Source organism: Camarhynchus parvulus, chromosome 9 (genome assembly GCF_901933205.1).
Source record: "Camarhynchus parvulus chromosome 9, STF_HiC, whole genome shotgun sequence".
Taxonomy (NCBI): Eukaryota; Metazoa; Chordata; class Aves; order Passeriformes; family Thraupidae; genus Camarhynchus; species Camarhynchus parvulus.
The window spans coordinates 19516591-19529460 of NC_044579.1; the positions used below are offsets into that span (position 1 = coordinate 19516591).

At 46.3% G+C, this 12870-nt stretch overlaps 1 protein-coding gene across 4 annotated transcripts in view; it reads left to right on the forward strand.

Moving 5' to 3' along the window:
• Window positions 1-12870, forward strand: part of MAP3K13 (mitogen-activated protein kinase kinase kinase 13) — a 71922-nt gene that overhangs the window by 39080 nt on the left and 19972 nt on the right. For all 4 annotated transcript variants that reach the window (XM_030954380.1, XM_030954383.1, XM_030954381.1 and 1 more), the window contains one exon: window positions 7754-8328. In XM_030954380.1, the coding sequence (XP_030810240.1) occupies window positions 7827-8328 (502 nt within the window). In that variant the 5' untranslated portion in view covers window positions 7754-7826. The remainder of the gene's footprint in view (window positions 1-7753; window positions 8329-12870) is intronic.

Consider the following 12870-nt stretch of genomic DNA (forward strand, 5'->3'; position numbering starts at 1 on the left):
TGTTCCCCTGTTCCCCAGGGGCAGGTGGCTGTGGGTTCCCCTTTCTCCCCAAGCACCTGGGCTCGGAGCAGGGCTGCTCTCCAGCAGGAACGGGCAGTCCCTGGTCCCTGCAGCCAATACCAGAGTCATTATGCAACACCACTTATTTCCTATGGCATCAGATTATGCAATTTCTGAGCAGAAGAATGCAAAGCCCTGGAAGAACACAGTAGCATTTTAGCAGATCCAAAAATACCTTCTGCAGGGTAGAGGCAGCGTTTCTGTGTGTAGTGCTGAAAATACGCCGTTACGTAAGGTGCTTATTTCCCAGCCGGCGCTGGCTGGGCTGCCAGGTGGAGCAGGACGTGCTCTCCCTGCCACTGAAAGGTCTCCCTGCACTCACAGGAGGCTGGGTGGGCTCTCTGTCTCTCTTCCTCACCAAGATGAATTTTTATTGCTTCTTTTTTTTTAATTCCTTTTGAAAAAATAAAAGAAGTGGATGCTTGATTTCTCTTTCCAAATCAAGCACTGCTTCACCACCCCCCACAAATTTGTGACCTTATGCTGAAGGAGGTTCTAGTGAAACGTTTGTCGCATGGTGCAGGAGGTAGAAATTCATTCCTATGCTGAGAGCCAGGGCAGATGCACACATTGCATGTGGGGTAAGAGTCACCAGTTCTTTTAAGGTGAAATCTGCCCTGGAAATCTATTAAATATCTTTGGAGGAGACAGGAGCATGGTAGGAAGTGGGATCTGGTTGATACAATCTGTTGAGATTTTGGCAGGAATACTTACCAGAGGCTCTTAAAGAGGCTAAACAGCTATTAAATAACTGAGACACCAGGCTGGCAGACAGATTACTGTTAAGTGATATGGAATAAGAGTAGGGATAAAAGGATGGTAATGTTGAAACATTTTTCTCTGCTTTGGAGATGGCACTACTCATACTCTTCCCACCTTTTCTTCCCTTATCCAGATATTTTAGGAATATTCTGTTTAGGCTGCGAGACTTCACAAGGAAGGTGTTGAGGGTAATAACTATGGAGGCCACCTGCAGGGAGTAGTGGAAGGCTCCAGTGAACTTGGGTGATAAAATACCAGTTCAATTTAGTGTTGATTAAGCACAATTCAGTCTTAACATGAGTCTTAACAGTCAGAATTAGGCTCTGACATAGCTTTTTCTGCTCACTAATAGGATCTTAGAGTAAGAGACTCATGGAAGTTAGCTCAGCATCCTGAGGAGCCAAAATGATCATTGTGCCTTTGTGCATTTCTGTGGCATCCTGTCCTTTTTGGGAATCCTGGCTGTGGTCCGACTCCCTCAACTACCCAGAGGAGCTGCCCCATCCCTGGAAATGTTCGAGGCCAGGTCGGGTGGGGCTTGGAACAACCTGGGTTAGTGGAAGGTGTCCCTGCCCATGAATTTTAAGGTTTTAATAGCTTTTTTCAACCCAAACTATTCTGTGGTTCTACGTTCTATAACTTTAAGATGATACAGGAGAAATGGAAAAGAGGTGATCAAAGACTCAGAGCAAGTTTCATATGGAGAGTGAGAAGGTCACGTGAGAATTGTTAGACTTGAGAAAGAATGTTGGAGCGCAGGATGGGATAATTTTTAAAATCACAGCTGGAATTAAAGAGATAATATGTTCAGGTGCCACTGAAGCAGTGAACAACTGGCTGTTCCAAGAAAGAAAGGAATTGAAGGCATGCAGAATGAAGAAGGGCTGGTGTTACCTTCTACCACACAGAGTTAAGCTACAAAACTCCCTGCCACAGCCCAGCGTTTGCTGAGGTGTTCTGGTTGAGAAATTCCTTGACCCATTTGCACAGACAGGCCCAGTGCTTTGTGTGCAGAGGCACAGACCCAGCCCAGTGTGCTGTGGGCAGGGCAGCTGCTGGCACTGCTGGGGGCAGCTCTGCCTGCCTGCACACCCTTCCCTTGGCTCTGCAGCAGGAAAGGGACATGGATGGACCTCCTGAGCTTCTGTGGCTTCATCCCATTGCTACAGCCCAGGTGCTATTTCTTTCTCCTCAGCCAGACCTGCTTGGGATGTGCAAGGTGGCCAGCAAACCTGCAGCTGGCTCTGCACAGAGCAGGAGTTCAGCCATTAGGGGTGTTTCTTGGCTGCTATTTTTGTCATTGTCAGAAAGGGTTCAGGCCACTGAGCTAGACAAGGTTCTCTTTCTCACTGGTACAGCCACAGACAAAAGGACAGCACAGCTAAAATAATTTTCCAAAAATTATATATCTCTGTTTTCGGATGGATGGAATATATTGAATGCTGATAGATGGAATATATTGTTTTCAGATAGATGGAATATATTGAAAAGCTAAATTAAATCATCACAAAGTCAGGTTTTTGTTGTGATAACACAGACTACACACAACATAGTTACATGTCCGTGGTCTCACGTACTTAATGCCCATGGCTCTGTTAATGTTCTATTAATGTTTTTAATTGATGATGATTATTATAGTTGTGAGCCCTAAGCAGTTGCTACCACATCACTCAGGTGGGGATTACAGTGTCTGCAGAAGAAAGTTGTCTTATGTTGAGGTGACATCCACATACTTATTGGAGAAAGGAAGTAAAAGTGTGTGTTCAAGTCAGGATTCTGCAGGAGGTGCAGAAGCACTGTGGTGTTTATCTGACAACCTGAAGGAGCAGTGTAAAGCACAAAAAAGCCAATGTGACAAGACTTCACTTTCCCAGGTAAACATGCTTGTTGTAGAGATATGTTTATATAAACAGAGCTATTGCAGTGACAGGAAATCTCAGTCAGGTCAGATGAAGAATTTTCACTTGTTTTATCAGCAATTGATGATGTTTTGGCTATGTAATTGTACTATTTAAAGATAAGGCTGGGTTGTGGCTGAGCATTCATGTGGGTGTAAGATGGGAAGAAATGTTCTTCCCTGAAGGAGCAGTGTCTTGAGAAGGAGATTGATGGCTTAAAAACACCCAAGCTTTTGCTTGGGCTACTCCATAGTTGGCTTAAAGGTTTGCCTATAGCCTGGGCTGGGTTATACCAAGTTAATGTGGGCAAGCTTCAAAGTGGGATTTCTTTTTTTACAGCCTAACAAAACAGATAATGCAACTTATAAAAATGTAATGTAATTAATTTATGTAATAATGTAACTTTAAAAATTCAACCCTCCTGAAAACAAAGAGTTTGCCTTTTGGTGATGTGTAACTCATTCTCTATTAATAAATCTGATTTTGCTTTTTGTTTTCAAAGCAACCATGCCAAACACAAGCCTGTATTCCAAGTAAGGTAAAAAGTGTGGCAGAAGAGGAGTATCTAATCCATTTGTGTAATATTTTCTTCATCAGGAGACCAGGAAAGAAAGTCTGCTGAAATCCTGTGTAGTAAAACCACACAGTTCAAACCCCAAAGGTCAGAAGTGACAACAAAAGCTCTGGGACTTGCCAATTCAGCAACTCTCAGTTGTTCCTGTGCTGGAGTTGTACAGCAATGGGAGAGGACTGTGCATCAATGTGTTGTAAAAATTCCCTGTAGAATCTGAGAGAGAGTCACAAGGGGCAGGAGAACATCATGTCTGTGCCTTACAGATATGCTTTTTGTGGTTTTGTTTAATTTTAGAACATTTTTAAGGCTTTGTCACAAGCTACTAGTTGAGATGATACACCCATAAATTCCAGTTGTGTTATCAGTGAGGAGATGTGCAGTTACCTTGTTGTGCCCACTGTAGCCAGGAGGAAATCACATTGAGTACCAGGAAAGAGCAAGGGGACCACAGGGCTTGGCTGTAAGTAGTGATCTGGGCAGGAATCTCCTCTGTCTGTGGTAGTTCCATGTCCCAGCTGGATAGTTACTGCCAGCAGCTCTGCTTCAGCCCCTAAAGATGGATCAGACAACTGCTTTTATTCCCTTTGCATGTTGGAAGTGCAAGCAGAGGTTATGCTTCACTGGCTAAGATAGAAATAGTGTTAAAGGAAGCAAACTTAGTGTTAGTGGAGACTTGGGCTGTCACAAGACTTGAGTGGTGGCCTCTGAGGTTACACCACCTTTCCAGCACACTGACTTTTTGTTTGGTTTGGTTTGTGTGCTGTGTCTGCAATGCTGTGTCTGATTTGCCACTCAGTTTTTAGCATGGGTCTTTAAAGGAGACACTTCAGTCATGGTTCACACAAGGCATTGGCTTAACTCAGCTGCAAACCTGACCATTGTATTGACACTTTTAGGAATATTGAACTTGTATAGGCAGCCACGTGCTTTGGTGGCTCTGGAGGAGTGTGAGGACACTCCTGGATGGCTGTTACCAGGGACAGGCACAATATCAGGCAAGGTGAGAGTGTGCCTTGGTAGCTCATTCACCCACTTGGTGATTCAGGTAAACTCTCACTTTTCTCTGCTTTCAAACTGAATTTTGGACTGTCTGACATGTTGAGGAGCAGCCTCACTCTTCTGAGAAGAGGTGCATTTCATGCTCCTCTTGCCTGAGGGTGGTGGGATTTTGCCTGGAAAAAATACTTTGCATGGAAATGGAGTCGTTTATGAGAAGTTGTGATTGTACAAAATTACATTGAGCCTTGACTCTCTTTCCAGACAGAAAAGAAATTTGTTAGTGCAGAGTGCATGAACTCATCAAAACAGTTCAAATCCAAGGGTCTGCCTTCAAGTCTGTGTGTGCAGCAGCACTTTGTGAAATCTCAATCTCTTAAATATGCACAGTCCTCCCACACATGGAGCTTCCAGCTTTTGACTGGGAGGCTGCTGCAGCAGGAGCATCACTCAGATAGAAATAGCACAGCCTTGGCCAGGCCTTTCCCTGGGAAAGCTCATGATGCACATGCAGATCATAGAAGTGGGATCCCAGGCTGCTTTGTGTTGGAAGGGACTTGAAAAATCATCCAGTTCCACCCCTGCCATGGGCAGGGACACCTTCCACAATTCCAGGTTGCTCCAAGCCCTGTCCTGCCTGGCCTTGGACACTGCCTGTGCCAGGGCCTCCCCACCCTCCCAGGGAACAATTTCTTCCTGATATCTAAACTAAACCTGCCCTCCTTCAGCTGAAGGCCATTCCACCCTGTCTTGTCACTGCATGCCCCTATGAGTACATCCTGAATGGCAATCTGGATATAATGAAACCTAAAACTTTCAAGAAAATGTTTTTATTTGCCTTTTCTTTTATTGGGAAGAGGTCAACATGAAAAATCTCAGCCTTTTGGTACTATGACTGAAAGAATAGCAGCAGCATGACAATAAAACTTGGGAAATGCTCTTCTCCTGTTTGAAGAGATGGTGAGATCTAAACCAGCCTACTTTCATTGGATTAAATCACATTTTGCTAAGGCAAGAGGTTGCATGTTGCAGAATTTACTGCAATAGAAGAGAATTAAAAAAATAAATTTCCCCCAACAAGTCAGCACTGATGTGATGTGGCAGAAACCACTTTATCCCCTTCCCAGGGTTTCTGCACCACTTCGCTTCAAGTTGGCTTGAGAGGAAGTTGTTTTAAAAGAAGTGCTGCTGTTTCATGCTCTCCAAACAATGAGTTTGCTACACCTCTGAAAATTAGGCTGCTTATGTAAGGGCCTAAATAAGGCTGTATCATGCTAGTTTGAAAATAATTTCATAACTTTTATATGCCTTCTCTCCCCATGAAGCACATAAAGGGGCATGTGAAGTGGCAGGACACTGTGCCTGAAGGCTTTTTTTATTTGAAACATCTCAGTGTTGGAGAAAGCAATTTGATCTGGGAAAACAGACCTGATATCCCTGAATCTGGGGCTTTGTTCCTGGCTGAGCTGTGTAGTGAAAAGCTGTTCATTCCCTGTTAAACCTCCACAATCAAACATTCCAGAGGCAGAAAACTGTAAAAATGTAAAAGCAAAAACTTACACTGTAGTAGTGTACTCTTGAGAGTCACATAATAGCAAAGTTATTTTATCCTCCAAGTCTGATTTAATCCTTAATGCACTTCCCAAGGCTTAAATTTTAGGTATTTTGGAGCACTGTTACCTCAAATTTGAGCCTTTACATTGGAGTTTCTTGCAGGATACCTGGCTGATGTTTTATTTGCATTGCTTAGTATTCTGTGCTACAAAAAGCAGATTTCTCTGTAGGAGCAGTGGTCACATTTTGCTCTTGTTTAAACAATCACTTGTCACTCCCTGACTTTAGGTGATGAGCTGGGGCTGTGCCCAGGAACACTGAGTTGGGCCTGGCCTGGTGTTTTTCTGAAATTCTGTTCAGGTCTGAAGCATCTTCTTATCAATAACAAAATCTGTGATAATAGAACAACTGCTGCTAGTAGTAATTGTACTTTGAGGTCACACTGCAGCTTCCCACACTGCTGAATTGGTCATTGTAGTGCTGGTGACCAGCAGGTCAGGAATAACCAACTCTCCAGCTTCCTATATGGGTCTGATTCAGCTCCTCTACTGGTTTGGGCTGTGCTGCAACCTCTGCCTCACTTGCTGTTTTGCTTTCTTTTAAAGAACAAAGTTTACAACCTAAATAAAGCTTTTATGCAAGCCCCATGTGATCAGGCAGGATACAGGAAGGTAATCCAGGTCCCTGGCTGTTCCTGTTTGCTGCTGGAGAGGGGCTGAAGCCCAGGACTTTTCATCCTGTGGGCTGAAGGGCTAATCTCTCCTCTCTGCAGTGACCTCATCCTGAGGAGTCATGGCACTGAGCTGTTCCCTTGCCATTGGCTGTGTCCTACCTGGCCACCTCTTTGTCCCTTCCAATGGCTGTTTGCAGAGCCTGGAAATTTGCACCCACTATAACTGATCTTACTTTTTAACAAAGTACTTTCTGTTAAGGCAGTTTTTTTTACCCCACTCTCAGCTTCTCGTGGAATTTAAAACTGGACTTTGTTCCATGTTGCAGGCTGAATTCACTTAATTGCTTGTGGCCCAGTGTTAGAGCCTCTTGTTCCAGAAGGGACTATCCCAAAACTGTTTTTGTGGTGGGCAGCTCTGGCAGTGTGACCCCCAGCCATCAACCTGGCTCTGTGGGAAGGTGGCACCATCATGGGTTGTGGAAAAAAGACCTCTCATTGGAGCATGGAGCAAGAGATGGGGGCACTTCTTAAAAGGGATCTCAGCTCTTGTTTTATGTGCACCCTCCCAGAAGCTCATGCAGGGGAGAAGGGGAGAGCAGTGCTGGGAGAACAGCAAGGAGGGCCTGCTGTTCTGTGAAACTCAGAGTTTTACTTGCTTATGAGGGTGGCATGGATGTGCCTAGAGAACTGAACATATCTTGCCACAATGGACGTGGAGGGCCAATCAAAGGTCCAGGATGGTAATAAATAGCTGGGGCTCTGAGGGAGCAGCCACAAACCATCCCTTGGTGGAATCAAGGTACCTGTATCGTAGGGCTTTGTTTCTCTAACACTTTGTCTCGAGGGTTTGCAGAGGGATCCTGATCTTGTGGGCTGTGCCAGGCCCAGGAGCAGTGGTGGGATTCAAACCACAGCTGAGCTGGGGCCAGCTTCAGTCTGGTAATGCTATGGGAACTCTCTGCAAAGAATCTTTCATGATTTTGACCTTTAGGCTCTTGTTTAAAATTGTGGTGTTTGTTTCCTGGGCAATTCCGGCAGTATGTTACCGAGAGTATTGCCTGAGTGGAGTTTCTGTTGGAACCATTTATTTGTTTCTTTTAGGGCAGTAATTATTTACCAAGTATCAGCAGCTGTCTGGAAAGTCTAGTTAATTATCAGCTCACCTCTGTGAAACCGCACGTAGTGAAAATACTTCAATAAAAAAATTGAAAGTTGTTCTTTTTCCTCTTGTTTCAGGTACTGGGCCCACATGTCACATGTGAGTTGTGTCCTACAGATGCTCTGAGCACCCTCTCGGGCCGTCTCCTTGATGCACACTCACGGCATCATGGCCAGCACTCAGGAGCGCCTGAGCCTGTCTTCCTCTCCCAGCTCCATCGGCAAAGCGTTCTGTGAGGACCAGGACTCGGGGAGGTTCCCCGAGGAGCCCCCGGCCGCCGGGAGCCGCCCGTCCCCGGAGCTGCTGGAGGACGTGCGGGAGCGGGGCTCGCTGCCGGCCGAGCTGCTGGAGGGCGTCAGCAGCCCGGGCACGGCGGCCGTGCTGAGCAGCGTCAGCGAGGACGCCCGCGACCACTTCGAGAACAGCGTGCTGCAGCTGCGGGAGCACGACGAGCCCGAGCCGGGGCTCCCGCAGGGCACCCGCAGCCCCGGCGACGGCGACACCAACGGGGCCGGCGACGATGTGAAGGTGCAGTTCAACAGGACGGGCAGCGGCAGCGGCGGCTTCCTCGAGGGGCTCTTCGGGTGCCTGCGGCCCGTGTGGAACATCATCGGCAAGGCCTACTCCACGGACTACAAACTGCAGCAGCAAGGTGAGAGAGAGAGGGGAAGCACTCACTGCTCTGGGATGAGGTGGGGCAAGAGCCTGGACTCTTCCCCAGCTCTCCACGTTTTTGGCTGTTTTCGTCCTGTCCAGCCCTGTCACGGGTTTCCAGGGATAAATCCTGCACTGTGGAGCCAACAGCCGTCATGTGTGGCAAAGGCAGCTCATGAAGGAGACAAAACCTATTCAGCCCCATGGCTTGGGCCATTGTGGCAAGGCCTGAATCTGAGCTGAGCATGGGGATCAGAAGGAATTGTGTTGAAGTACTCAGTACAATCTCTGTACTGAGGGATTAATTTCTAATCCCTGTGTTAATTTTTATGCCAGATGGAAAACACTGACATAGGCACTTCCACTTCAGAACCTCCAGGTAGAGGCTGTCCCCAGTTGACCACCAAATAGCAGGAGTATTGCTTCTCTTTTAAAAAGGCTTTTATTTCTTTTTATTCAGGAGTAATTTTCCTCTTTAAAATATCATTTAGTACTTGTCTTTCCAGAAATATGTTCTTCAATATTTATACCTTTTCCATTTGGATGTGTAAGTGTAAATGTGTAAGTGTATGTGAGTATAAATACATATAAAATCTGCAGTTTGGAAATAAGTGGTGTCCCAGTTGACTGCATATATATCTACATATCTATCTCTATATATATTTTAGGGGATACTGAAAACCAAAGAGCAGAGTATGCTCTGCTGTTGGCGTCTGATTTCTCCCCAGCACAGGGGGAGGGAGGTGGCAGATGGGAAAGGAACAAGCTGTCATTAGAATTAAGGAGCTGAAATGGTTGAGGCTTATGGAAAATGGGAACAGCCTGGCCACTGCAGTACCATGGGGCAAAGTCTCCTTTGAGCATCACTCAGTAATAATCAAATGGCTTTTTGGCACTGACAAATTATAAGATACAAGGTCAGAAACCTGTCTGAGTGGTTCAGATCTAAACCCCAGAGGGATGGGGAACAGCTCCTAATATGAGGGAACAGAGCTGTTAAATAATATGTTGGATGAATTTGCCTTGAAATCAGCTTCCTAGAGTCAGTTGTTTCCTGTTCATAAGCAAGCAGGAAAGGCATCTCTGCATTCCAGGTGTCTCCTAAACAGCAGTTCTCTGTGCAAGGGTTTGCTTGCTTTGAAATTCTCTGGCACAGTTGGTTGTGTTTTGTTTGCATGTTGTAAATTCAGTGTGGCACATGTGGTTCAGACTATAAATAAAAACAGTGACAGAAAATTCCCTGGGGAATTAAGGCTGCTGGGGTGATTGCACAAAGGGTGAACAGTTTTGGAAGGGCTGTCTGGGTGGGGAGTCTCCCTGGGGAAGGAAAAGGAGGTTCTGAGCAGTCAGTTGGCGTTCAGAGCAGGCATTGGGCAGTGTCTGTGTGTGCTTTGGGTTGGATGCTCAGTGTTTGTAAGGGAAGCTAAAAATTTCTGAGGAAGGGCCACAGGTGCAGAGTGGCAGTGGCCACTCCCAGCAATTCTCTGTGTCCCACACCTGTCCCCACTGCTGTCTCTGAGCCCTCCTGTGCTGGTGTGTCCCTGTTGCCTCTCAACAGTGGCTTTGGGAGAGCTGCCTGTGGAACAGAGAGATCCCATTTCCATAGAGGAGGGCCAGCAGCTGCACTGGAGCCCATAGTGCAATCTGTGCTCTGGTGACCCACAGGGGACACTCACACACCAAACTAAAAGATGGAAGCGCTAATGAATGAAAAGGAGCAGCTGGGGGCAGTGCTGGGGCTGGAGAGTGCACACACAGAGCTCGTTCCTGTGCACAGGGTGTCTTGCTGTTCCCTGTGGTGGGAGCATGTTCAGAGCCACACACCCAGGGGCACTCTGCTCTTTGCTGCTGGCATCAGGCCCTTCTAAAAGGGCAGATTTGAACTGGCTACAGATGTGGTAAGGCTGAGGATTAATTTGGATCAGCTATATGTAGCTGTGTGGTTGAGCTGCATTTTCAGTGTCTTAATTGTTAGAAATGGGAGTGAAAATAAGATTTAAAAAAAATATTATTTTTTCTTCTGGAGCTCCTCTATTGTCTTGTTTTGATGACATCTGTTACCCTGATGGCAGTACTACACTTCTGTTACCCAAGGATAAACCTTTTCAAACGGCTTCTGTGCTGAAACTTGAGGATTTTGTGAGAATATTCATGTTCTCTTTTCCAGATGATCTCATTCTTGCTTCTTGCCACCAGAAAATCATCTTTGTGTGCATTTCATCAGCTACATACAAGCCAGCAGTTCACTAACTGATGTATGTGATTATTTTTATTTTTGCTGTCTTTTAGCAAGAGCACAGAGGATGCATGGATTGTGTTTGTGCAAGTGCTGTGTGGCTGAGGAGATGTCTGGGGCTCTTTCAGCAGCAGGGAGAGGATTGTGGTGGCTTTTCATTTCCCTGGGAGCTGCTTTACAGCTTTGGGCTGCTGCCATGGATCTGTGCAGATGATTTTTTTCCCCCTTCTTTATGAGACAACTACTTAAAGCCTCATCCAGGAGTAATCCTTTGTGTTGGGCTGAATCGACAACAGGGGTAGGAGTCCAGTTTGGATCTGCAGTTATATGGCCTTCCAGAACTTAAAGAGGGGGAATGACTTTTTACAGGGGGAAGTAGTGATAGGGCAAGGGGGAATGGTTTTAAACTAATAGAAGAGAGATTAAGATTAGATTAGGAAGAAATCCTTCCCTATGAGGGTGCTGAGGCCCTGGCACAGCTTCCCAGAGCAGCTGTGGCTGCCCCTGTATCCCTGGGAAGTGTCCAAGGCCAGGCTGGAGGGGGCTTGGAGCAACCTGGGATAGTGGGAGGTGTCCCTGCCTGTGGCAGGGGGTGGAAGGGAATGGGCTTTAAGATCCCTTCCTACCCAAACCATTTTATGTTGCCTGCAGGTGCTTTGTGGTACTTTCTGCTGCCCCCTGGTGTCCCTGCCCACCTGCTTTGGCTGTCCTGCAGGCCATTCTTTGGGACATGGTGGTGGTGTTTTGGTTGCAAGTAGTAAAAGAAAATAGATTTCATATCCTTGAGCCCCTATTGCCTGTGAAGCTTTGGCTATGACTTGGTGAAAGAGGGAAAAGATAAGAAGAGCTTTTACATGATTCTGCATTATCTTCTTGTTGAAATTACTGCTTGAGTGTCCTTCCTGACACCCAAATGGTCAACAAGAGGGGTGTGCCTGTCCTTCCCTGCAGGACATGGGCTGGGCAGAGCCTTGGTCAGCTGGGAGCTGCCACAGGCTCTGTGCTGGTTGACCAAGTGATGCCAATCACTGCTTGGTGAGGAGTCATTCCTGTGGGGAGAGTTTGCTCTTGTATTGTTCAGTGCCAGCTGTTTATCTGGGGTTTAAGTACTTGGGGTTTGACCCATAAAATCCCTCCCTCCTATGTTTTTCCAGTTGTTTACGCTGATTTCTAAAGGCTGCTGGTGAATGCTTTCAGGGAGACACACTCAGTTCTTTAATTTGCATCTACCAGTTATTTAATTGGGATTGTGGGGACTCCAGCACTTTAAAGCAAGACTTGTTTGTGTTTCCTAGAGACTCATTAGACTTCCCAGCCATTTCCTTTGGGTTAAGAAGCTGTCTCCAGGAGCTGCTTTCACCTTCCCTTTCACAAGTTGTGTGTTTACCATCATTGTGAGAGTTTTTGTGTCTACCTGGAGAGCAAGGTGCCTGTCAGAGGGGGTCTGTGTAAACCAGAGATGCTTCTTGTCACAGTGCCAGTGCTGGAGAGCAGCCAGTGCTGCGAAAAGCTTCCTCCAAAGAGATTGGTTCAGTGGCTCAGGCTGCTCCTGCGTTTCTTCCCCATGGGAAATAGATTCTCATCATTCTACTCAAATGGTTCTTAATCACCTCAGAAACGCAAGTTCTCGTGCAATTCCTGCTGCTATTACACTGTAATTTATTTAGGGGAAGTATCACACTGATTTCTTAAGGCCCAGGAGAGTCTGACTACTGCACTGTATGTTACCTATGGTTTGGCTCTTTGTTCTTCTTGATATTCCCCAAGATGTGGGATATTTCACTGTCACTACACTGAAACCTCTTTCCTGAATTGTGCCCCTGACAGTCAGGATGCAAATGGGATATGGAAGAGCATCTGTGTTCCGAAATAAACATGAGATGACTTTGCAGAAGGAACTACATGAACTTTTGCTTACTTTGTTTACAGCCTCTCTCAGCCTTTGCCATTGTAGAGGGAATATTAGAGGAAGGTAATATTACCTGATAGGGAATACTAGGAAATACTAGGAGCAAACTAGGGTTCCAAGGGGATACAGTTATCAATTAGTGCTCACAAACTGAAAATGCCTCATGGAAATTAATGTCAGTGTCCTGTACAGGAAAGACAGACTTCCCACAGGTAAGGATGGAAAGAGATTCTGGACAACGGGGAATGGCTTCCCACTGCCAGAGGGCAGGGATAGATGGGATACTTGGGAGAAATTCTTCCCTGTGAGAGTGATGAGGCCCTGGCATGGGGTGCCCAGAGAAGCTGTGGCTGCCCCTGCATCCCTGGAAGTGTCCAAGGCCAGGTAGGACAGGG